Raw genomic sequence first — 25,958 nt, 5'->3', positions numbered from 1 at the left:
ATTTGATTACATTGCAAGTTCTTTCTTTCCTGTTTTCCAGTACAGTGTGTGGTAACATGAATTGCAAACCACAAGTCCTCATATGGCTGAGTCAATGAAAAAAAATTCTGATTCTTGTAAAAACTAAAGATCAAAAATTGTGGATAATCTTTTCTGATAGTTCGAGAACCATGAATGCTATGATTGCCCTAAGATCAGTCAGTATTGCTGGTTACAGGTCGGGTAAACCACGACATCGTCATGCCAGCCGCAATATGGCTGCCCGTACGGTGCGACGTAGCCACGTCATACAATCTCTTCACACTGCCAACCACAAGATGGCGGTGCAACCTCCAACGGGGCTGATCTCAGGGACCGGAAGTGGAAAGGTTTGGAATCTCGCGAGATCTGCCATCAGTCCCGGAAGCTCCACGTCAGTCAGAGGGAGAGAGACCAGGGGGAACCGGTGACATGGTGAGTGGAGCCCGGAGCTGTGAGCTGTGTACGGGAGCTTCTCGGTTGTGTGTTCTGAGTGTCTGTGGACGGATGGGACATGCAGGGGCGACATCAGATGGGAATAATCGTGTGCAGTGTTCGCAGCATGCTGGGACTTCTAGTTCCCCAATGTGATTTGTGTGTGAGGTTGTAGAGAGCTGGTTCACAACTCTGGCCGTGGTAGATGTTACAGTGGTTGTCACCCAGCTTTCCCAGACTCTGAGTGGCACATCTGCTGGTGGGGCCTGGCTGTACCCCGTTATGTGTCCCCTGTGCTCCGCATGGGAGGGGCGAGTGCTGACGACCCCGGCGAGTGCTGTCGTGGCAGCCATATTGGGAGTGATCGGCGCGGTGAATACGGCGTGTGACAACCCGGAGAGGAAGCGCACGGACTCCGGGGGTCTGCTCGTTGTCAGGTGACTAGGGCCGTGTTCACACAGCGGGGTCTGCGGGGGCGACCTCTATCATCGTTCCTTTTGGATCCAAAATTATAGCAGCGGACACTGCTCTGCGTCGTGGGGTCATCGGTCTGCAGAGACGTGCTGCAGAATCCAGGGGGCCGTGCGCTGATTAACCCTTCACCTCCACAGCCATGTTTCGGCTTTATGTTTGTATGTTTCATCCCCTTTCTCCAGGAGCCATAGCTTTTTTTTTACCTATTTGCCCGCTTAGGCTATGTGCACACGTTGCGGATTTTGCTGCAGGTCCACAGCGGATTGGACGCTGCGGATTCACAGCAGTTTTCCATGTGCTGTACAGTACCATGTAAGCCTATGAAAAACCAAATCCGCAGTGCACATGATGCCGAAAATACTGCGCGGAAATGCTGCTGTTTATTATCCGCAGCATGTCAATTCTTTGTGCGGATTCCGCAGCGGTTTACGCCTGCTCCATAATAGGAATCCGCAGGTGTTAAACCGCAGGTGAAATCTGCACAAAACCCGCAGGAATTCCGTGGATATTGCAAAAATGGTGCGGAAAAATCTGTACACGAATCCGCAATGTGTTCACCTAACCATAGACGTATGAGGACTGATTTTTTTTTGTGTGTGTATGAAATGAGTTGTCGTTTTGATTGACGCCATTCATTTTTCCATGAAATGTATCAGAAAGTGGGAAAAATATTTCCAAGTGGGATGAAATGATTTAAAAAAAATGCAATTCTGCCATCGATTTTTAGGTTTTCTTTTTACAATATTTGATACATGGTAAAAATTATCTGGACATCTGACAACAGTGCAGTTACAGTAATGCAGGATTTGTACAGATTTATTTTTGTTAGCGTTGAAAAAATTTCAGAAGGTATTTTTTTTTTTTGTGTGTGTGTCTCTATTTTCTGAGACCTGTAATGTTGTTGTTATTTTTCCATCAGTTGAGCTGATTGAGGCTAAAAGTTTTTTTTTATTAATTCCAGTTTGGGGAAAGTCTGGTGTTTTAGTAATTTTTACTACCTTTTTAGGGAGGAATGGTGACCGAAAAAACACAATTCTGATTTTTTTTTTTTTCTCTTTATAAAGGCGCAGTCAGACACAGACGAACATATAACACAGACGACGATCTCATTGCAGTGTGCGGACTGGCCGGCGGCTCTCCTGACCTGAGCATGAATGCTACATAGAAATACCTGCGTCACGCTCGGGTCAGGAGAGCCGCCGGCCAGTCTGAGCATTGAGAGGAGATCGTCGTAGGCCGTCTGACTGCGCCCTAATAGTTACCTTATTCATTCATTTTATATTTTGATCTGGCTTCTACAGACACGATGATACCAAATCTATTTTTTTCCCTTTATTTTTAATGAAAGAAAAGAGGCTGATTAGAATTTTAATATTTTTTTTATTTATTTTTATTTTTTTTTTTTTATAAAGTCGTCTTTTTTTTTTTTTAGTCTACTGAAGGGGACTCACACGTGTTATCATCTAAGCGCTCTGTATAATACACTACAGTATCACAATATTGCCTTTTATAGTGAAAATTGCAGTCTCGTATGAAGCTCAGCTTGTAACTGAGCTTTACAGGAGTACAAAGATGGCGGCACAGGGGCGTTCAGTAGGCCCTTGGCTACAAAGGTGACCCATCGGTGCCACACAGTTGCATCATGAAAGCCAATAAGAGCTGGCATACCGGCAACGGCTCCATTTGAATGTAGCTATTAGGTCAGTCACTGGCGACTGTATTTGCTGACAAAACAACAAAATATCGCATTCGGACCAATGTTATTTTATGGGGCCATGCACTTGTCAGAAACAAATTACTACATTCCTGCGTTTGATCTGATATTTAGATCACACTCGGCCATGCAAGTCAATGAGTGTGAAAATCTTCGGACTGCACTTGGATGACATCTGAATGCAGTCCAATTTCCACAGACTGAGAAGGGAGAAGATAGAGAAATTTCTCTTTCTTCTCCTTCTCATTCAAGTGAATTGGATCACACTGGTCACACTCTGATTTGTATAATCGATCCGATTCCCTTCGATTAGAGAATTTACTACCGTCGGCACCTAGCCTTAAAGACAGCAGAGCTGTGGAGTCGGTATAAAATGGACTGACTCCAAATCCTAAAATATATAATATATTGGGTTCAGTAGTACAATGCAGGATGTGCTGTGAATGTTTTTTTCATAAGAATTTGGGAAAGTTCTGAAATGTCCTATAAATGTCTGTTCTCTTCCTGATCTAAGGATCTCTGCTTTTAGCGGAGATGAATCCGTGCTGCACTTTATGTACATGATCAGCAGTGACCAGTGCTGGGGAGTCAGGGAAATAGGAGTTGGAGGTTTGGCTTACTGACTCCACAGCCCAGCAGTGGCATCTAAATTGTTAGCCGCGATCAGAGTTCACCTCCTGAGCACCCTCCACACACACACTGACCCCCTAAGCTCACATACTTGTACATTTTGCATTACAGGGTTAAAAAAATGGAGACCAACGAAAACAAAAGGTGGAATGAGACCTAAGAAATAATTAAGTCCACATATGGGATATGAACTGTCTGCAGAAGGGCAGTGTGCACTAAATTGTGTGGATATGCTAAAATCAGATCTATATATCTGTATGGTAACGCCAGGCAGCCTCAGTACATGGTCTCCAGTGATGGCATCTTGTCACTCGTGACCTCTGATGTCATTGCTGGAGGCTGGCCGAGTATTTGATGCCAGACTGCAGTGATGATGTCATGAGTACAATTCACATGACCTCTGCAGCCAGTCACTGGTGCTGATGTGGAGAACATGAGCTTCTGAGCTCAGTGATTGGCTGCAGCGGTCATGTGCGTAGAGTTTTTTAACTTTGCAGAAGCCAATGTTGGTGAAAAACTTTTTTTTTTTTGCAAACACATCATTAAAGAGGTATTCTTATCTTGGACATATGTGGCATATTCAGCAGTGCCATAAATATCCCACGGGATGTGCCTTAAATGTCCCATAGACGTGGGTCCACATCTGCCTCCAGAACTGGGCCGCACTTAACCTGCCCTGGAAACTGAGAAGTCGTTCTGCATCAGCATCTGCCTCCATTCATTTGTATGGGAGAAAACTGCATGGCCGGAGAGAGCTGGTGATGTGCAGTCGCCTCTCAGCTACTGGTCTGAAGGGAGATATGCGGGATCCAGCGGTGGGAATTGCACTTATTGGCATGTAGTTGTGCCATAAATGACCCAAATGGCACAAACCTTAGAAGAGGACAAGTCCACCACGTGTGGGGCACCTACTAAAGATGCTACCTGTTAATTATGCAGAGGGAATATGGGTCATCTGTTCGAGGGCAACTTCTGTCCTTAGAGTGACAGTGGGCTAATCTCTGCGCATGCCCGACACCCAGCACACCCCCACCCTGCAAACAGCTCCCTCTGCAGGGGAAATGTAGTGTTACGTTCAGGTGAATGGCCCTTACTTCCCGGCCTCCTCCTGCGGTGTAGAACATGTGCTGATTATAGAGGTGTACGGTGTAGGAATGCCTTGTGTCGGCTGCTTATGGTCGTCACAGCCTCGTCTGTCTATTATCTGCAGCCTCTGCGACTTGACATCAAGAGGAAGCTGACAGCTCGGTCCGACCGAGTAAAGAGCGTCGACCTGCACCCCACAGAGCCATGGATGCTGGCCAGTCTGTACAATGGCAGCGTGTGTGTATGGAACCACGAGACGCAGGTAAAACACTTTACACAGGACTATATAAATACAGCTAATATATGAATACAGGGGATGCGCCATGTTTTCTTGTCCATGAAAACCTGTTGTTATTCTTCCAGACCCTGGTGAAAACCTTTGAAGTATGTGATCTACCAGTCAGAGCAGCAAAGTTTGTGGCAAGAAAAAACTGGGTCGTCACCGGAGCAGTAAGTATAAACGGTGCATCTTCCTACAGGGATCAATGCAGCGGGTTCTCTGACACTTGATCGCTGACATTAACGACTCTCTTAAGATTCCCCGATTCCCATTTAATTGAATTGAGAGGTTACCGTGCTACAGCATTAATCACAGAGTGAGATATACACACGTATGGGGGCTAGTGCTGCCCCTGCATGTTCATGTATGATGCCGCAAAAGCATCTGTGTACACTGAAGCGCTACGACAGACTAATATTAATGCATTATTATGAAGAGCCAAACTAAATATTAGTATTAGTAGCGATCTAATAACCATGTATAAGTATATAAGGGGACAATACAAATATCTCGCTGAGGATCTGTTTATACCAAGGAAGGTGACGGGCACAAGGGGGCATTCTCTGCATCTGGGGGAGAGGAGGTTTTTCCACCAACATAGAAGAGGATTCTTTACTGTTAGGGCAGTGAGAATCTGGAATTGCTTGCCTGAGGAGGTGGTGATGGCGAACTCAGTCGAGGGGTTCAAGAGAGGCCTGGATGTCTTCCTGGAGCAGAACAATATTGTATCATACAATTATTAGGTTCTGTAGAAGGACGTAGATCTGGGGATTTATTATGATGGAATATAGGCTGAACTGGATGGACAAATGTCTTTTTTCGGCCTTACTAACTATGTTACTATGTTACTAAATGGATTCCCAGGACGAGTAAAGCTTTTCTTCTTTTCTGGAAATGCCTTCCCCATCATTTCCTTTTCTTCTTTATTTTTATATTTTTTTTAGAAAGCCCCTTTATTTTCTAACCTGAACAATTCTCCAGACTTAATTTCTGAGTATCATTCTTTCTGCGTATTCCCTTATGCAGTGTGTGTGATACAGGCATGACTTTGTCTTGTACCCCAGTCAGTAAGTTCCCTCCCTATATATCCCAGCAGCTGACCCTTTAAAAAGCTCTACTTTAGTGTTCACTTCCCTCTATGTAAGGCCAGGTTGAGCCTGTGTAAAGTCACCGGTTTGTCATCCATATGTCCGTCGTTTCCATAAACAATATTAAAAATAACAGGCCCAAGTCATTACCTATGTAACATTAGCAACGGTTCCGTTCTAAACAGAAGCCATACACATGGTGCCAGGATGGAAGGCTTTCTTTTAAGTTGCGCTCTGTGGGTGAGTTTCTTCAAAAAACGTACAGACTAGGGCGTGCTTTTTATTTTGTACATGAACACTCGGTATAGAAAAATGTTCATCTAAGGCAGCTCATTCATGTATATACATCTCACGCTGTCCCTTTTGAACACAGATCAAAAATGATGTTGTTCTGAATGAGACCAGTCAGGACAGGGGAAACTTTGTGATTGCTGGGATCTAACAGCTGAGACCCCACAGATCAGGACAGAGCAGGTCTTTAAATACAGAATAAAAGTAAATGGACAGAGACGGCCACTCTTGAACACATCCACATTACTGGCACCGGAATTAAAGCCTGACAACCATTTTAGAATCAGTCATTGTATGAAATATAAGTATACACAGACAAATTGGCCTATTAACTTATTGGCCTAGTAGCTTATTGGGCTAGTATCTAGGTAGACGATTGCGTTAAATCTTTGTGCAGATTTTTGCTGTGTAATCAGACAGCAGCAGCATCATGATGTAGGGGCAGAGATTCTGATTCCAGCCATGTGCAGCAGATGTGATGGAAGTCCGATATAACCCCACCCGCACCACTGCCTTCTGAGTACACTGTATTGTGACAGAAAGCTGCTAATCTGGGGGGTGTGGAGGCACCAAGTCCTGTAATTCTAATCTACTAATTGTATTGAAATAGAAAAACACAGCCCAGTAAGTAACACCTTGTGGGTATCAGGGGCTCTACCCTTTTAATATGCAAAACCCTGGTGACCGATTCCCTTTAATTATGGAGTCATTGATCTCATGGACCTGTATTCTCTTTTCTAAGGATGACATGCAGATCCGAGTCTTCAACTACAACACCCTGGAGAGAGTCCACATGTTCGAGGCCCACTCTGACTACATCCGCTGCATTGCCGTGCACCCCACCCAGCCCTTCATACTGACCAGCAGTGGTAAGACTTTGAGCTTATTAACATTAACGGCTCTCTTATAGAATTTGTGTGGGTATATATAGCTGGGACGGTAAATGGCCGAATATATTTTCATTAGGATTAGTATTCTTTCTGCTACAATCCTAATGAAAAGCAATTGAAGGAAAATAAAATTCCTGATGGGCGGCCATGGACCTGTAAACAAACGGCTGAGATCTGTTTGTGGTGGTCTACAGGTTGTCCGCAAGTCGTAAAACCCACGTCAGCAGGCTGAAACATATCAGTAATGTCTATTATTTCTAGTGGGGGTCACAGTCAGTGACTGGAAAACCTTGGGTGAAAATTAAGGAATCTAGGTGAGGTCATTTTGGCTTGAAGGTTCTTGCATGGGAGTCTTTTAATGTAAAGCCTGGTGTATCTGTTAGGCAGGATATATGGACCCAGCCAGCCATTAGTTTTCCCCTCCATTGTGTAGTTGACTTGTGTAAGCTGTTGCCTGAAGGAATTGATCTCATGGATTTTTAATGGACCATTCACAGAACTAAAGGTACCGTCACATTAAGCGACGCTGCAGCGATATAGACAACGAGCCGATCGCTGCAGCGTCGCTGTTTAGGTCGCTAGGAGACGTCCAACAGCAGAATGATGCAGGAGCGATCCAGTGACGTACTTATCGTTCTCACTGGTTGTTGCTCCATGAAAAAACATTGCAGGCATCGTTGCTTTTGCTGTCAAACATGACGAATCACACCGACCTGACGACCAAATAAAGTTCCGGACTTTCAGCGACGACCAGCGATGGCACAGCAGGATCCAGATCGCTGCTGCGTGTCAAACACAACGAGATCGCTATCCAGGACGCTGCAACGTCACTTATCGTTGTCGTTCTTGTTGGAAAGTTGTTCAGTGTGAAGGTACCTTTAGTTGTGGCTTGGCCTGAGATCTGTTTAAAAAATATCATTGAGTGCAGCATTTTATTAACTGATTATGTACGCTGGATTGGTGAACCAAGAGCACATCTTTGTCATTAGTTGTGTCCAGCGCAGGTATAAAACAAAATTCCAGACAGAACTGATGTATGTAATCCCACCCGAAGCCACACAATTAAATTGGAAAACCTTGTCATGCAGAGCGAAACTGAGAAATGACAATGCGAGTAGTACATGGTGTAATAGAGGAGCAGTGGAAATCCTTGCTTGTCTTCACAGATCTTGCCGTCCTCCTGTATTAGCCTCGTGCTATGTCTTAGAATAACATGAGGTGCTCATACCTGGGATATGTAGCCCAATGTCCCCTCTGTTTCCTGTAGATGACATGCTGATCAAGCTGTGGGACTGGGAGAAGAAGTGGTCCTGCTCCCAGGTGTTTGAAGGCCACACACATTACGTCATGCAGATCGTCATTAACCCCAAGGATAACAACCAGTTTGCCAGTGCCTCTCTAGATCGCACCATTAAGGTAGAGTATACCTGCGTCTGGTATATATGATCCAGATGACTTATGGTCTTTATGGATTTTAATGTATCATCTATACTTATCTCTCTGCTGTGCAGGTATGGCAGCTCGGGTCCTCCTCCCCCAACTTCACACTGGAGGGGCATGAGAAAGGGGTGAACTGCATAGACTATTACAGTGGAGGTGACAAACCCTACCTAATCTCTGGAGCTGATGACAGACTTGTCAAGATCTGGGACTACCAGGTTAGTAGAACGAGCATGCTAGTGAGCGACGTGTTAGGCGGTTAGTCTGTTATTCCATGTAAAGATATATTATTGTATTTTCTCATATTCAGAACAAAACTTGTGTCCAGACTCTGGAGGGTCACGCTCAGAACGTCTCCTGTGTCAGCTTCCACCCCGAGCTTCCCATTATCATCACTGGTTCAGAAGATGGTACGTGTTCCTTACAATCTACTTTCCTGTTGGGAGTATTTATTTTTTTCTGGAATATTACAGTTCCATGGAGTCGTGTCTTGTCACTTTTCTCACACTGAGCGCCATGTAAATTGTTATGCACTGGTAGATTTTGTGGAAAGCTAGTACAAACCCCTTTGGCCTGTACTGATCTCCCTGACCCGTGCAGGAGACCACGGTGACTGAGAAATTACTGGATTTAATAAGAAGTCTTTACGTAAGAAGTCTTCTAATTTCTAATCAAAACCAAGATAGCTCAGCAAGCAGCAATCTAAGGTGTATGGGCTCTGTAAGGAGAAACTGGGGAATATAATGTAGCTAATCTTAATAAAAATATAGACCCATTTACGACACGGTGCAGACTTAGAGAGCGTTTTTAGTTTTCCTTTTCACAACCTCCATTCTTCTCTAGGGACTGTGAGGATCTGGCATTCTAGCACCTACCGCCTGGAGAGTACCCTGAACTATGGCATGGAGCGAGTGTGGTGTGTGTCTGGTCTTCGTGGCTCCAATAATGTGGCTCTAGGGTACGATGAGGGCAGCATCATTGTCAAGGTGAGGTCTATTGTTAGTTCTGCCGACTGCTTCTTATAATTATCTGAACAATCGGCCTATGTTCCCACTTTTGGCTTATGTCATTGTTCTGTCGTCTTTCCTTATCTCTGTAGTTGGGTCGTGAAGAGCCAGCAATGTCCATGGATGCAAATGGAAAAATAATCTGGGCCAAACACTCCGAAGTGCAGCAGGCTAATCTGAAAGCCATGGGTGAGACAGAGATTAAAGATGGAGAGAGGCTACCACTAGCCGTGAAGGACATGGGCAGCTGTGAAATATATCCGCAGACCATCCAACATAACCCTAATGGGAGGTAAGTCTGTGGAGGCAAGACTTCATCTTTGGAGGCTACAGTCGATGTGGGGATGGCAGTAAGCACATTTATTTCCAATGTCTTCCAGGTTCGTAGTGGTGTGTGGCGATGGAGAATACATCATTTACACTGCCATGGCCCTAAGAAACAAGAGCTTTGGATCTGCACAGGAATTTGCATGGGCTCACGACTCGTCTGAGTAAGTCTTAACCCCTTCACCCCACGCCTGTTTTCACATTCCCGACCAGGCCAAATTTTACAATTCTGACCAGTGTCACTTTGAGCTGATAACTCTGGAACGTTTCCACATATCCCAGTTATGTTGATGCTGACACGTTGTACTTCATGGTAGTGGTAGAATTTTGTCAAAAATTTTGAAATTTCTCAATTTCCAAACCTATAGTTTTTATGTCCTTTTGCGGACTATAAAACACACCAGACCATAAGACGCACCTCAAATTTTGGGGGTGGAAAATAGGAAAACATTTTTTTAAATAAAATGGTGGTGTGTTTTATTGTCTGAATTTACAGTAGCTTATCAGTGGAGCGAGGTCACAGGAGGCAGGGTTGCTGCTGCAGGAAGCTGGTGTTTCAGGAGTGACACGATTCTGGGGAGAGAGATGTCCTGGTGGTGTGAGCTGTGGGCCCTGGGCTTTCAGAAAATGTCTCTGTGCTCCCCATTGAATTCTCAGTGATGGGCTTCTGGTAAATGGCCAACGGAGGCAGCGCATGCGCAGTTTGACATCTCGTCTCTTATTTTCCTGATGCTCGCCGCCAAGAAATCAATGGGGAGTGTGGGTACTCTGCTCACCGCCAACATTTTCTGAAAGCCCGGGGCCCGTAGCCTCACACCGCTGGGACACCCCCTCCTTCCAGCCCGGGGCCCTCAGCATATTCCCACTCCTGCTGTAGCCAGTCTCCTGCAGCAGCAACCCTGCCTCCTGTGACCCTGCGCAAATTTGGGAGGAAAAAAGTGCACCCTATAATCCGAAAAATACGGTTGTTGTATCACACAAAATAGTTAAAGGGAACCTGTCGCCGTTTTTTTTGTTAGGAAGTTAGACTGGTTAAAAGGTGACCAGCAATTTTTATATTTTACAACAAAATTTACAAAACCAATTTTTTTAGGAACCACATCACATTTGAAGTGGCTTTGAGGACATATATAACAGAAAATATCCAAAATTGACACCATTATAAAAACTGCACCCCTAAGGCTATGTGCACACGTTCAGGTTTTTTTGCGTTTTTTCACTATAAAAACTCATTAAAAACGCATACATTATGCATCCTATCATTTAGAATGCATTCTGCATGTTTTGTGCACATGATGCGTTTTTTTCCACACAAAAAACCCATCGCGGTAAAAAAAGCAGCATGTTCATTAATTTTGCGGATATTCTGTGTTTTTCCCGCTATTCTATGCATTTGGGAAAAAACGCTTCAAAAACGCATGAAAACATCGGAAAAAACACATGCAGATTTCTGTCAGAAATGTCCGGTTTTTGTCAGGAAAATTTCTGCAAGAAATCCTGACGTGTGCACATACCCTAAAAGTCCTCAAAACCACATTCAATAAGTTTATTAACCCTTCCGGTGCTTCACAGGAATTAAAGAAAATATTGATGGAAAAAATGAAAACGTTACTTTTTCCCACAAAAATCTTGTTTTAGCCCCAAATTTTGCATTTTCACAAGGGTAATGGGAGAAAATGGACCTTACAATGTGCTGTGAAACTTCTCCTGAGTATGCCGATAGTCCATATGTGGTGGAAAACTGGGCGCACAGCAGGGATTGGAAGGGAAGGAGTACCGCTTTTGGAGTACAATCTTTGCGGCAATCATTAGCATTCGCCATGTCACGTCTGAAGAACTCCTGATTTGCCTAAACAATTGAAACCCCCCACAAGTGACCACATTTTGGAAACTACACCTCTCAAGGAATTTTTTTAGATGTATGGTGAGCACCTTCAACCCGCAGGTGCTTCACAGAATTTTATAATATTGAGCCATGACAATGAAAAAATACATTTTTTTTTTTCTCCACAAAATAATGTTGGTATTGCCCCTAATTTCTTATTTTCACTCTGATAACAGAAGAATATGGTCCTTACAATTTGTTGTGCAATTTTTCCTGAGTACACTGCTATCTAATATGTGGGGGGAAACTACTGTTTAGGTGCACTGCAGGGCTCGGGAAGAAAGGAGCGCCAACTGAATTCTCGAGCACAATTTCGGCTTGAATATATTACGAATACCATATCACATTTGAGGAACCCCTGACATCCCAAAACAGCAGAAACCCCCACTAGTGACCCCATTTTGGAAACTATACCTCGTAAGGAATTCATTTGGGGGTGCAGTTGAGCATATGTTTAACCTTCAGGCGAATCACAAAATTTTATAACATTGGGCTGACTCCATGGAAATTTTTTTTTTTTTATTCTCCCAGTAAAAGATTGTTTTGTCCCCAATTTTCAAAAGGGATAATATGAGGAAATAAAAGGCATAATTTGTTGTGCAATTTCTCCTGAGTACACTGATACACCACATGTGGGGGAATACTACTTTTGAGGCATAATGCAAAGCTTAGAAGGGAAGAATCATCATATTGGAGTTTGGATTTTGCTGGACCCGTTTCTGGGTGCCATGTCACATTGGCAGAGCCCCTGAGGTGCCAGAACAACAGAAACCCCCTATATGTGACCTCATTTTACAAACTACACTTCTCAATTAATTCATCTAGGGGTGCAGTGAACATGTTGACACCACATGTGCCTCATAGAAATTTATACTATTGGGCGGTGAAGAAAGAATAATTACATTTTTACCACTAAAATGTTGTTAGCCCAAATTTTTTTATTTTTATAAGGGTGAATAGAAAAAAATGGAAATCAGTTTGTTGTTCAATTTCTTCTACGTTTATTTGGGAACTACTTTTGAGGCACGGTGCAAAGCTCAGAAGGGAAGGTGCATCCAATAATAATAATAGTGCAAACTTTAATCTTATGGTTTTGTGCCATGTCACATTGGCAGTGCCCCTGAGTTGCCAGGACAGCAGAACCTCCCCATAAGTGTCCCCATGTTACAAACTACACCTCTTGATCTTGCTCATATTGACTCCGCAGGTGTGTCACAGAATTTTATTTATTATTTTGGTCAGTGATGAAAAAATACATTTTTTTTTCTACCCAAAAATTGTTTTGGCTCCAAATTTTACATGTTCACATTGAGAAATGGGTAAAAAATTTGTCTCACAATGTACTGAATGTAGAAATAACCCATATGTGCTGGTTAGCCACATGGCGAGACTCGGGACGGATGGAGCGCTGTTTGACTCTTTGAGAACAAATTATCGTAAAATAATTTGCGGACACCATATACAGAGCCCCTCAGTGCTAGAAGAGCAGAATCCCCCTCCCCCAAGTGACCCCAATTCAGAAATTATACTCTTTGGGGATTTGTCTACAGGTGGAATGATTGATGATTTGACTCCATGGGTGTTTTCCAGAAACAAGTAGCAGCAGATGATGCTGAGTGAAAATGGCAAATCTTTCCAGCTCGTGCTTCTGGAGACATGGACCCCATAAATTTAGCGGGCACCGTGGCTCGCAGACCCAGAGGTCATAATGACAACAATCGGCTCCTTGCGATGATGTTTCGGTGGTGCATATCGATCACTGCATTTAGATGGTTAAATGGCCCAGGGGAAGTGCGTACACCACTGATGGCCGTAACAGCCGGGGCTTGACTATAACATACGCCGAGCTCTCAGCGACAATCGTGCGGGCACAGCTCCTGCCGTGACGTAAATCTACGTAATTTTGCCGGAACCCCTTCCTGACCATTACGTAAACTTATCTCAAATATCGTGCAGGGGTTAATATTTATTGCAGTAAGGCATAGACATGATTTATAGATATAATTCTAAATGTAATTATCACAATTAATAGGACTATAGGTATTAAAGGGGTTGTGTTATTAAAACATGTTATCACCTACCGTTAGGATGTTATCGGCGGGGGGTCTTCAAGCCCTTAACCTTTACCAATTGCCAGAACTTTTATCCCATTAATATGGAGTGGCCTCTTCTATCTCCGCTTCATTCAATCCCTGTGGGGCTACTGACTGCCCCGCTTTGCTTTTTCGGCAGCCTAATAAAGAATGGATGGAGCAGTGCTCAGGTATCTGACCTGTTCGCCATCAGTGATAAATATTCCCCAATTTACTGGTGGGTGCAGGTCCCAGCAGTGGGGCACCCCCTGACCAGTAAGGTATTGCCAGTACTGGGATAGGGGATAATTTATTTTCACCAGAAAACCCCTGTAATGTCATTGTGTTTCATGTGAGCCTCCTCCTAGTTATGCTTCCTGTCTTACCTGAAGGTACGCCATCCGAGAAAGCAGCAGTTTAGTGAAGATTTTCAAAAACTTCAAAGAAAAGAAGAGTTTCAAGCCGGACTTCGGTGCAGAAGGTTCGTTATGGGACACATTATGTATGGACCTTATGTTCATTATGTGCAAATTTTGTATCTCACTCTTACACAAGTGAGCAATTAACACTCAACTGTTTGCAATGGTTGATGGAAGACCAAAAGTGTCATCTGTCACTGTACACTTCTAGTGTCTTACTTGATCTGTCAGGTTGTAATTTTCTGTCTGAAGATACATATTCATATTTTACGCTGTCTACCTGATTGATCAGCCACATTTTCGCCAAGTCTTATTTACGGATAGGCCATTAATATCAGATTGGCAAGGGTCTGGCTACCAACTCGCCTGCGGATTAGCTCTTTGAAGGCACCAGTAAACAATATAGGAGATTTGGAGCTCGACTGGGTGCCATCGCACTTTTGTAATCAGCTGGTCGATGGGCGTGCTGAGAATTAGAACCCTGCATTCGTAAGATGTGCCATCAGTATTAAAGTGGTTATACAGCACCTCAGTACTGCAGGAGGCGGAGAGAACTACTACTGATGTCTGTCCTTTCTGTCAGAGGTAGAGGTACCGCATAACTTAAAAAAATAAAATCTGCAACGATCCCTTTAAAGAGGACCAGTAATAGTTTTTTTTTGTTTGTTTTTTTTTACATTTCTCATCTCCATTGTGGAGATATTTGCTAGTGATGAGCGAATATACTCGTTATTCGAGATTTCTCGAGCATGCTCAGGGGTCCTCCGAGTATTTTTTTAGTGCTCGGAGTTTGTTTTTCTTGCCGCAGATGAATGATTTACATCTGTCAGCATAAGTACATGTGGGGATTCCCTAGCAACCAGGCAACCCCCACATGTACTTATACTGGCTAACAGATGTAAATCATTCAGCTGCAGCAACAAAAACTAAATCTCCGAGCACTAAAAAATACTCGGAAGACACCCAAGTGTGCTCGGGAAATCTCGAGTAACGAGTATATTCGCTCATCACTAATATTTGCTAGCCAAGATTATGTACTTGTTTTCGCTAAAACAAAGGGGACATCAGCAAAGATTTGTTTCTGGGGACATGTAATTTTTTCTCTGTCAATGCATGACATTGACTAATCGTAAGCAGGAGGTGCCATGCAGCGCTCTCCTCGCAGCGCTCTCCTCGCAGCGCTCTCCTCGCAGCTCGCTTCTCCTTCCCACTCGAGAGACACGTTTGGCCAATGCTTTATAGTGAACAGTTCAGTAGCAGAAACCATTTGTCCTGCTCAAATGTCCCCCTCTAATTTCAGGCATCTATGGGGGATTTTTACTTGGTGTGCGATCTGTGAACGGTTTGGCCTTCTATGACTGGGAGAACACAGAGCTCATCCGGAGGATAGAAATTCAGCCGAAACATGTGAGGTTTTTATGATTGTGAAACTTCAGTGTTGATATTGCTGAGTTTGTCGTTTGCAGCATCGGTTACATCTTACCGTTTGACCATTCTCATTGGCAGATTTTCTGGTCGGACTCCGGAGAGCTGGTGTGCATTGCTACAGAAGAATCCTTCTTTATCCTCAAATACCTCTCCGAGAAAGTAGCCACTGCCCAGGAGACTCATGAAGGTGTTTCTGAGGATGGCATCGAAGATGCTTTTGAGGCAAGTAGTGATTAGTAGTTTATTGTGGCATAGAGCAGAAACCTTAGATGTATTACCTTTCCCATGGCTGACACCTTGCTAAGCAGTATGTATCTCTGAGTGCCCTCTGCCTCCCTGTCAGCATGATGGACCCCAAGAGCGCAGTCCTGGTAGCACATAGGAGGGGGCACATCACCACCACTTATAGACAGTTCTTAGTTTGCGGATCAATAAGGCTGCAATTCTGACTTTTTTTTTTTTTTTTTTGTTTTTTTTGTTTTGTTTGTTTTGTTTTTTTCCTTTTAGGTGCTCGGTGAAATTCAGGAGATTGTGAAAACTGGCCTCTGGGTTGGAGACTGTTTCATCTACACCAGCACAGTAAACAGACTCAACTATTATGTAGGGGGAGAGATTGTTACCATTGCACATTTGGACAGGTGAGTGATTAACATATATTGGTGCATAGTTACGGCATATTCACACTTCGATTGCAGGTTACATTGTAGTTATATGTCCGGCGAATCTCCCAGAAGGCTTTGATGTTCAGCATACAGAAGCCTATGACATCCATAGGCTCCCTTGTTACAAAAAAATCTTTACTTTTGCCTTACTGTTGCTGACTTCTACTTAAAAGGAACCTGACTGTTCCCCTGCCCTGACTAAACGCCACCATAACTATATATAAGCCTCGTTCCTGGATTATAAAAAAAAAAGTGCCATACACTTATTATAAATAAGTCTGAAAAATCAAGCTACAAATTTGAGTCATGGTGTAAAAACTAGCCTGGACTAATCTGGCCTTGGATCTTGTAATCACGCCAAGGATGAACAATATCCACTTCAGAAGCGACATTACCATGAAGTGCTGCCTTCTAGGCCATGTATAATGAAGCCGGGTTTATGTGCCCCGGCTTCATGGAAACTGTTCATGCCTAGAGAAGCAATAGTGACACAGATCCTGCCTCACTGCACAACGGGGTTGGCATCAGTAATATTAAAGAAGCACTCCCGTCATAGTTTTATCCTAATATATTGCTATAATCATATTATGTAGCACTGTGTACTGTACTTACAATTGCTCAATTAACCTTTCTACCCAATATATTCTACTTGTCTATGCTCTATGTAGGAACAGAAAGTCTCTTGTCCCTGTATTTATCATCTCCCTCTTCCACTCCTGACTCAGCTGCGGCCTCATCACTTCAAGGACTTTTGCAATGACTCATACTGGGAAAAGAGACTTTCTATTTCTACGTAGAGCTTAGAAGGAGTCAGCTAGTCCGTTTATAATCACGTGATGTCAACAGACCTAATGGAAAAGAGAATAATTAGCTGGGTAGAAGGGCAAAATGAGCAATTGTAAGTGCACAGTGCTATGTAATATGATGGTTAGCTTCTTCAAGCTAGGGAGCGGGCACGTGCCTCCATGCAGGAAATGTTGCAGAACCCTGATGGTGACGTCGCCGAGTAGTGGGCATTGGCATGTTCCCCTGGGCGTGATTTCAAAATCTAAAGCCGGACTAGTCTTCACTAATTTTATATCCAAAAACAGATTTATAACTTGATATTTTTAGAATTAGAAATAAATGTATGGCCATAAAGGATCTTCTATAATCCAGGAATTGGCTTATATACAGCTATGGTGGCAGCTTAGAGGGCTGGGGAGCTGACTGGTTCCCTTTTACTAGACAATTGTGCAGTGATTCCTTGAGTGTAATTGTCTTGTTTTAGGCTAGGCCAGTCTTGGATCCATCACCCAGCTGTACCTGGAGTAATGAATACATTTTATCACAATGGTTCGTTGTTTCATGTAGTTGGTCAGGTGAACACTATGGCTCATCGGCCATTAGCTAGCCTAGGAGATCACTGGACGCTCAGTGCCGGCTTGTGACTTCTCTGTGCCTATCACCTTGCATTCTCCCCTATGTAGAACCATGTACTTGCTGGGGTACATACCTAAAGATAATCGCCTGTACCTGGGAGACAAAGAACTGAATATCGTCAGCTACTCTCTGCTGGTGTCGGTTCTGGAGTATCAGACCGCTGTAATGAGGAGAGACTTCAGCATGGCAGACAAAGTAATCCCGACCATCCCCAAAGAGCAGAGGACACGTGTCGCCCACTTTCTGGAGAAGCAAGTAAGGACGGTTGTCTAAGCTCTCACCTTGTATGTTAAGGCACTCAGTGTATGACAATATATGGCGTTCTGTTTGTAGGGCTTCAAACAACAAGCGCTGGCGGTCTCCACAGATCCGGAGCATCGCTTTGAGCTGGCACTGCAGCTGGGAGAACTCAAAATTGCCTATCAGCTGGCAGTGGAAGCAGAGGTAAGGTGCTGGGTCTTGTCGGATTCTGTACGATATGTAGGCGCACGATTCTCACGCCTTATACTTGGATTCCCGTACTCCATCATCCTCATCACATCCATACTACATTATGTTCCTGTTCTTCAAGATTCTTTTTTTGTACACTGGACAACTTAATCTGCAACGGAAGACCTTGTGGGAGTCACCTGTCGTGGTGGAGGCTGCGGCAGCTGCACATATCTATCTTAGAGGAGAAATGTGACATTACAGACTACTGATGGCAGAAAGGCCTGTGCATATGCCCCAATATGACAACCCAGGTTGTCCAAAACTTAAAAACCATGTCTACTTTTTAAAAAAAAAAAAGAATCAACTGACCTTTCGACAGTGTGCGGTATTGTCGAAGTACTTTTGACGTGTGGTGCTAATCTTGCAAAAAAGCAGCCAGGTTTTTCTTATCTTGGACAACCCTTTAACCTTACAAGCCAACTTTTATTTTTGTGCCTTGTTTTTTTTTTTTCCATTGATATAGCCACATAAGGATTTATTTATTTGCTGGACGAATTGTAGTTTTAAATGACACCATCAATTTTATCATCTGATGTACGGAAATATGGGGACAAATTCCAAGTGCGTTGAAATGGTGAAAAAGAGGGTAAAAAAGGCACTTTTGCCATTCTTTTGGGGTTTTGTTTCTAAATAGTGATGAGCGAATATACTCGTTACTCGAGATTTCCCGAGCACGAGTATTTTTTAGTGCTCGGAGTTTTAGTTTTCATCGCCGCAGCTGAATGATTTACATCTCTTAGCCAGCATAAGTACAATAAGGAGATTCCCTAGCAACCAGGCAACCCCCACATGTACGTATGCTGGCTAACAGATGTAAATCATTCAGCTGCGACAATGAAAACTAAATCTTTGAGCACTAAAAAATACTCGGAGGACCCCCGAGCGTGCTCGGGAAATGTCGAGTAACGAGTATATTCGCTCATCACTATTTCTAAATTATTTATTGTACGGTTACCACCAAGATTCTCCAGGTCCGTACAATTCTAGTGATTTAAAAAAATAAATGAGTAAATTAGAAGTGGCTTAAAAAAATTGGTATTTGTATATTGCCACTTTCTGAGACACAGAACTGTTACATTTTTTCCGACGGGGAAGCTGTATGAGGAATTGTTTCTACATGCAAAGTTGTAGTTTTGCTAATACCATTTTGGGGCACATACAACATATTGAGCCGTTTGCATTGCATTTTTGGGGCAGTTAAATCATTTTATATTTCAAGAGACCAGACTTTACAGATGCAAAAATATCCAATGCTTTTAATTTATTTCTGAATTGGGGAAAAAAGGTGATTCAGATTTTTATCTTTTTAAAACCTTTTTTTAATTTATTTTTATTTTCACCTTTGAGGACTTTAACCTGCAATCATTTTATTTGAAAACTTCAATATTACAGTATACAGCAAGAATCACAATCTCCTTTGCTTAGGCTGCGGCTGCCATGGCATCTTGGGGTAGCTCCGCCGGGAAGGTGTGATGGACGGCCCAATACCCCACCAGTGTTGCCCCATGGTCATAGATTGACTTGGTGAAACCAAACCACGGCTGTAGAGGCACGTGCTGTCTTGGAGCAGGAAGGGGTTTCTCCAAAATAGTTGAGAGATGTAGTGTTTGATATTTCCCGCTCCATTGGAGAGATTACTGCGTATAGACGGCTGCCTAATGGAACTGTTGTTTTCTTGGCTGGATTTTCTTCTAATGCATATTCTCTTTAGTAATTGCTAATAGTAATTTTCCCTTTTTGTGTTTTTCTGTCTGTAGTCTGAACAGAAGTGGAAGCAGCTGGCTGAATTGGCCATCAGCAAATGCCAGTTTGGCCTGGCCCAGGAGTGTCTGCACAACGCTCAGGACTATGGAGGTCTATTACTTTTAGCTACGTCTTCAGGAAATGCCTCCATGGTGAACAAGCTGGCAGAGGGGGCAGACAGAGATGGCAAGAACAACGTGGCTTTCTTGAGCTACTTTTTATTGGGAAAGTAAGTGCCTGCAGAATAACCTTGCCTTTGTAAATTATTAGACTTTTCCTTTGTCTTGTGTCGGAGAATTTGGCTTGCACAAGGCCGAGTTGTCACATTCGTTACTTTTTCCATTTTCAGAATAGACACTTGCCTGGAGCTACTGATTTCCACTGGTCGTCTGCCCGAGGCGGCCTTCCTGGCACGAACATACCTGCCGAGCCAGGTGTCCAGGTAGACATGCTCAGTTTTTATTTTATGGGATTTTCTCCTAGTATAGACATTAATGTATGACTATTCTGTGGTAGCGCTTAAGGGCTTAAAAGAAATATCTAGTAAAGCTTGGACATTTTGTCCCATGAATGTTATATCTCCAGGATCTGACTTTCCAGTGCACAGTCTGGCATGTGTTATAGGACTTGAATTTAGCTTTAATTTGTGTTACTAGGGTGGTGAAGCTGTGGAAGGAAAGTCTATCCAAAATCAACCAGAAGGCTGCAGATTCCTTGGCTGACCCCACCGAGTATGAGAATTTATTTCCTGGATTGAAAGAGGCCTTTTTGGGCGAGCAGTTTCTGAAGCAGAAAGGCAACATGCTGCGTCCTGGCAGCCAGTATCGCCATGTCACTGTGAGTACCTGTACACTGCTTGCCACTTCTGTAAAAGGTTACACAATCGAAGGCTAATGTAGTAAAGGCTGACCGTCATCTCCACTTTGCAGCCAAATGAAGAGAGAAATGTCTTGGAAGAAGCAAAGGGATTTGAACCCTCTGAAGAGGCCGCCATAGCGGTGAGTTCCGCTCCATAATTCATCTTGCGTATGAACGAATGAAGCTTGTTCAACATTAGTTTGTGACTGCGGACTTGTGAATCCTCACATTGTGCCCACTGCGCACTGTGAGGACTCTGCGGTGTTGGCGACAGGAATGGCAGTCATATGATCCCACAAGTATGCATACAGTACAGGAGGAGTGCAGAGCACAGCGCTGGAGGACAGACAGCGGTAGGTAAGTATGTACTGTTTGTTTTTTTTACTTTTAGGATGGTAACCAGGGTAAACATCGGGTTACTAAGCGCGGCCCTGCGCTTAGTTACCCGATGTTTACCCTGGTTACCAGTGAAGACATCGCTGGATCGGTGTCACACACGCCGATCCAGCGATGTCAGCAGGGAGTCCAGCGACGAAATAAAGTCCTGGACTTTCTTCAGCGACCAACGATCTCCCAGCAGGGGCCTGATCGTTGGTCGCTGTCACACATAACGATTTTATTAACGATATCGTTGCTACGTCACAAAAAGCAACGATATCGTTAACAATATCGTTATGTGTGAAGGTACCTTAAGACAAACTAATGAACAGTGTTGAGGGAGAGGGGTCATTGTTCCTTTATAGATAACCTGTCATGTTGCCAAACACCATCAACTGGCAAATATGGGGTTAATCTGGAGATTGACATTGCTACATTTCAGTACTGATAACACAGCTACCTGGAGATAATAATCTCTTTATTTATATAGTGCCAACATATTCCGCAGCGCTTTAAGGTACCGTCACATTTAGCGACGCTACAGCGATCTAGACAACGATCCCGATCGCTGCAGCGTCGTTGTGTGGTCGCTGGAGAGCTGTCACACAGACAGCTCTCCAGCGACCAACTATGCGAAGTCCCCGGGTAACCAGGGTAAACATCGGGTTACTAAGCGCTTAGTAACCCGATGTTTACCCTGGTTACCAGTGCTAATGTAAAAAAACAAACAAACACTACATACTTACATTCCGGTGTCTGACCCCCGTCGCTGTGCTTTCCTGCACTCACTGTGAGCGCTGGCTGGCCGTAAAGCACAGCGGTGATGTCACCGCTGTAATCTGCTTTACGGCCGGCGCTGACAGTGAGTGCAGGAAAGCACAGCGACGGGGGTCAGACACCGGAATGTAAGTATGTAGTGTTTGTTTGTTTTTTTACATTAGCACTGGTAACCAGGGTAAACATCGGGTTACTAAGCGCGGCCCTGCGCTTAGTAACCCGATGTTTACCCTGGTTACCAGTGAAGACATCGCTGAATCGGCGTCACACACGCCGATTCAGCGATGTCTGCGGGAGATCCAGCGACGAAATAAAGTTCTGGACTTTCTGCTCCAACCAGCGATGTCACAGCAGGATCCAGATCGCTGCTGCGTGTCAAACACAACGATATCGCTATCCAGGACGCTGCAACGTCACGGATCGCTAGCGATATCGTTGTGAAGTTGGTCAGTGTGAAGGTACCTTTACAGTTTTGCACAGATTATCATCGCTGTCCCCGATGGGGCTCACAATCTAAATTCCCTATCAGTATGTCTCTGGAATGTGAAAGGAAACCGGAGAACACGGAGGAAACCCACGCAAACACAGGGAGAACATACAAACTCCTTGCAGATGTTGTCCTTGGTGGGATTTGAACCCAGGACTCCTGCGCTGCAAGGCTGCTGTGCTAACCAGAGCCGCCGTGCTGCCCGTAATGAACTTTATTCCTCCCAGCAGCCTCTGACTCTGTCATAGAGGCTACAGGCACACTGGAGTAGATACGGTTACCACTCAGAACAGTGAGCATAGACTGTAAGGACACACCGACACTGGGCAGCCGGCTTTGCTGTGCAATTGTACAGAACGAGCTGTCAAAGTGCCGCGACGTGCTGACGGCTGCCACTCACCATATTGCGAGCACTGACTGTAGCCTCACTACAAGCCGGCGGCTCCTGGGAGGAACAGAGTCAATTTCTTCCCAGTAGCTGATCTAAGGCAACTCACAGCTTGCTACCTATTCAGCATTGTGCTGTGGACTTCCATCTAGATACCCCCAAAATGATATTCACATGTCTCCCTCTCCTTTGCCTCCCATGTAAACATTGAGTTTGTTGAGGCAATCCGAGTCTAAAATATGAAATGTCAGACTCTGTTTCTCATCTTTTCTGACAGTTTTTGTTTTCCCTTCCCCCATGACGGCACACCTGAGAGAGGGGATCCGCCCAGCCAGGACAGGAAACCCTACTGAAAATAAAAGGGCGGTACCTCTCCCTCGCTTCAGTTGGGTTTCCTGTCCTGACAGGGACCCTCTTACTGAACACGGCGGTTCACTTACCCAGGTCCCGTCCCGGCGTGGAAGAACAGGCAGCGCCTGTGCGTCGGGTTCGGGGGTCTGGAAGCGCCGTCCGCAGGTCCTCCGGGTCTCTGCGGGCGTTGAGCAGCATGGTCAGAGGGCTGTGTTCCCTTCCATGGCTGCCACGCCGCCCTCCCCTCTCTGCCGGCGTCCAGGTGCGGTGGCCGCTTCCGGGTCGCTCGCCTGACGTCACGCGCAAGGCACGCTGGGAATGGGCGTGCCCGCGTGACGTCGGGGGCGGGCGCCGGATCCAAGATGGCGGCGCCCATGATGAGAACGCCGGCCGGTGAAAGGGAACTCCGGCGGCACGGCAGAGAGTGGGAGGGGGTTAATTTGGGCACCGAAGGAGGCGGGGAGTGCAGTGGTCCCCCCATAAAAGGGGGTTAGACCACAGAAGACGCGCTCATGTCCATAAACTTCACCATGGAAGTAGGACAACAGGAGCAGCAGCAGCAGCCGCCTTCACAGCAGCAGCAGCAAATGGAGCTCTCACCAGATGCCTTGCCGAGCCACCAGCATACCAAGAGCAGCCGCTCAAGTGGTAGGAACAGCAGTCGCTCTGTCCGGCAGGATTCGTCGGCGTCCAGGAGGGATGCTTCACGTGCATCTGTCCAGCCTCCAAAATCGGTACCCTTGATTGTCGGTGGTGGTGAGTGATCTACGTGAATGTAACCCTTATGGTAACAGGGTCCATTTTTGTTTGTTTTGATCACTAGGGGTCCAGGAAAGCGGTTGGTAAAACAAAGAACCGAGAGTGTGCCCTTTGTAGAAACCCGCTTGCAGTTCAGTGGCAGAAGGATCTCTGTGCTGACTGCATTACGAAAACCATACAAGAAGGAGACTCCTAATTTTGCCACTAGCCTAAAAGCCATAATACAGGCTGAAATAAAAGACTCCTTAAAATTGGCCCTTAGCGAACCAAGAAGGAGAAGCCGTAAGGCGTCCACAGACTCAGATGCCTCTCAGAGACAGGGGAGTCATAAAACATCCCGGTCTCCCTCTACCTCCTCGGCCTCTGTCCAGTCTTCAGATTCCTCCTCGGACAGTGATTCAGGAGGTCGTCCATGTTTCCCAACTGAGGACGTAGATAAACTGGTCAAAGCAGTTAGATCTGCAATGGGGCTTAAAGAGGAGAAGACACCTAGGTCACTAGAAGATGTCATGTTTGGTGGCCTAGAAGAGAAAAGGAAACGCACGTTTCCAGTTAATGCAAAAATAAAAGCATTAATTGACAAAGAGTGGAAAAAGCCCGAAAAAATGGGTTCCTTGCCCTCTTCATCCAAAAGGAGATATCCTTTTGAGGATAAAGACTCTGAGTCCTGGGAGAAAATCCCTAAGATTGACGGGGCAGTAGCCAAATGTTTAAAAAAATCATCCCTTCCGTTAGAGGACTCTGGTGTTCTCAAAGACCCGCTTGATAAAAAAGCAGATAGTTTTCTGAGACACATCTGGGAAGCCTCAGCGGGGGGCCTTAAGCCGGCGATTGCGGGAACATGTACGGCCCGTGCCCTAATGGTCTGGCTACATCAGGTAGAAGATCAACTGAAAAACAAAGTACCCAGAACTGACATCCTTGCAAATATTTCTTTGCTACAAGGAGCAGCAGTTTTTTTGGCAGACTCTTCTGCGGATTCCGCAAGACTAACAGCTAGAGCCGCGGGTTTGTCCAACGCGGCAAGAAGAGCCCTCTGGCTCAATGGTTGCCCGGGGGATTTGCCATCTAAACACAAACTGTGTTCTATCCCATGTGACGGCCAACTTCTCTTCGGTAAAAAACTTGAAGACATCCTGGAACATGCAGGAGATAAGAAGAAAGGTTTTCCCAACATCCCTAAAGATTCTAAAAAAAACTTTTTTTCGGAGGAGAAGATCTAATAGAGGTCGCCCCCCAGGGGAGAGGAAAAATTGGGACTTTAGAGATAAAAGAGGATCGGGCTATATGTTTAAAGGGCCCTCCACATCGGCAAAAAAATCCCCCCAATGACATTACGCCAGAAGTGGGAGGAAGACTCTCCCTCTTCTTTCCGGCCTGGGTAAATATCTCCCCCAGTATCTGGGTCACGAACATCATCAGAGACGGCCTAAAAATAAAATTCGTCTGTCCTCCCAGACGAAACTTCATAATAACTCCCCAACGGAAGTCTCAGCAGGAACAATCTGCCCTAGAAACCGAGATCTTGGGACTTGTCCACAAAAAGGTTCTTCAGGAGGTCCCGGTTCAGGAAGAAGGAGAGGGGTTTTACTCCCCCCTCTTCTTGATCCAAAAACCGGATGGTTCTTGGAGAACTATTATAAATCTAAGAAAGCTCAACCAATCCATAGAGAACTACACTTTCAAGATGGAGTCTATAAACACGACCATAAAACTTCTCTTCCAACACTGCTTCATGGCAGTAATAGACTTAAAGGATGCTTACTACCATATACCAATACATCAGGAATATCGGAAATACTTGAGGGTAGCTCTCTATATTCAAAATCAGGTAAAGCATTTTCAATATACAGCTCTTCCATTCGGCCTGTCTACAGCCCCCAGAGTTTTCACCAAAGTGATGGTGGAAGTGATGTCATACCTCCGGTCCCGGGATGTAGTAATTGTCCCATATCTGGACGATTTCCTGGTAATAGGGAGGTCAGAGTCCCACTGCTCTCATCAAATATCAGTGGTAACATCAACTCTAATGGAGCTGGGTTGGATAATAAACATCCCCAAATCCAGACTACTGCCAGTAAAAATACAGTCCTTCCTGGGGTTAATACTGGACTCCGAGTGTCAGCTCTGCCTCCTTCCACAAAACAAAGTGGACAA

General features: G+C 44.7%; 1 protein-coding gene across 1 annotated transcript in view; it reads left to right on the top strand.

Annotated features, from left to right (window-relative positions):
* Nucleotides 1-400: 400 nt before the first annotated feature.
* The window catches only part of COPB2 (COPI coat complex subunit beta 2), a 32,177-nt gene continuing 6,619 nt past the window's right edge, over nucleotides 401-25,958 (top strand). Inside the window, exons 1-20 of the mRNA XM_069727818.1 lie at nucleotides 401-453; nucleotides 4,482-4,619; nucleotides 4,721-4,807; nucleotides 6,759-6,885; nucleotides 8,174-8,322; nucleotides 8,418-8,564; nucleotides 8,657-8,756; nucleotides 9,190-9,332; nucleotides 9,446-9,645; nucleotides 9,734-9,844; nucleotides 14,030-14,118; nucleotides 15,357-15,463; nucleotides 15,563-15,706; nucleotides 15,992-16,122; nucleotides 17,616-17,823; nucleotides 17,902-18,012; nucleotides 19,818-20,032; nucleotides 20,153-20,245; nucleotides 20,460-20,640; nucleotides 20,733-20,801. Coding sequence (XP_069583919.1) covers nucleotides 451-453; nucleotides 4,482-4,619; nucleotides 4,721-4,807; nucleotides 6,759-6,885; nucleotides 8,174-8,322; nucleotides 8,418-8,564; nucleotides 8,657-8,756; nucleotides 9,190-9,332; nucleotides 9,446-9,645; nucleotides 9,734-9,844; nucleotides 14,030-14,118; nucleotides 15,357-15,463; nucleotides 15,563-15,706; nucleotides 15,992-16,122; nucleotides 17,616-17,823; nucleotides 17,902-18,012; nucleotides 19,818-20,032; nucleotides 20,153-20,245; nucleotides 20,460-20,640; nucleotides 20,733-20,801 — 2,553 coding nt within the window. The 5' untranslated portion in view covers nucleotides 401-450. The remainder of the gene's footprint in view (nucleotides 454-4,481; nucleotides 4,620-4,720; nucleotides 4,808-6,758; nucleotides 6,886-8,173; nucleotides 8,323-8,417; nucleotides 8,565-8,656; nucleotides 8,757-9,189; nucleotides 9,333-9,445; nucleotides 9,646-9,733; nucleotides 9,845-14,029; nucleotides 14,119-15,356; nucleotides 15,464-15,562; nucleotides 15,707-15,991; nucleotides 16,123-17,615; nucleotides 17,824-17,901; nucleotides 18,013-19,817; nucleotides 20,033-20,152; nucleotides 20,246-20,459; nucleotides 20,641-20,732; nucleotides 20,802-25,958) is intronic.

Source organism: Ranitomeya imitator, chromosome 5, assembly GCF_032444005.1.
Source record: "Ranitomeya imitator isolate aRanImi1 chromosome 5, aRanImi1.pri, whole genome shotgun sequence".
Taxonomy (NCBI): Eukaryota; Metazoa; Chordata; class Amphibia; order Anura; family Dendrobatidae; genus Ranitomeya; species Ranitomeya imitator.
The sequence above is the reverse complement of the archived record's forward strand: the minus strand, read 5'-3'. Positions and strand labels throughout refer to the sequence as shown.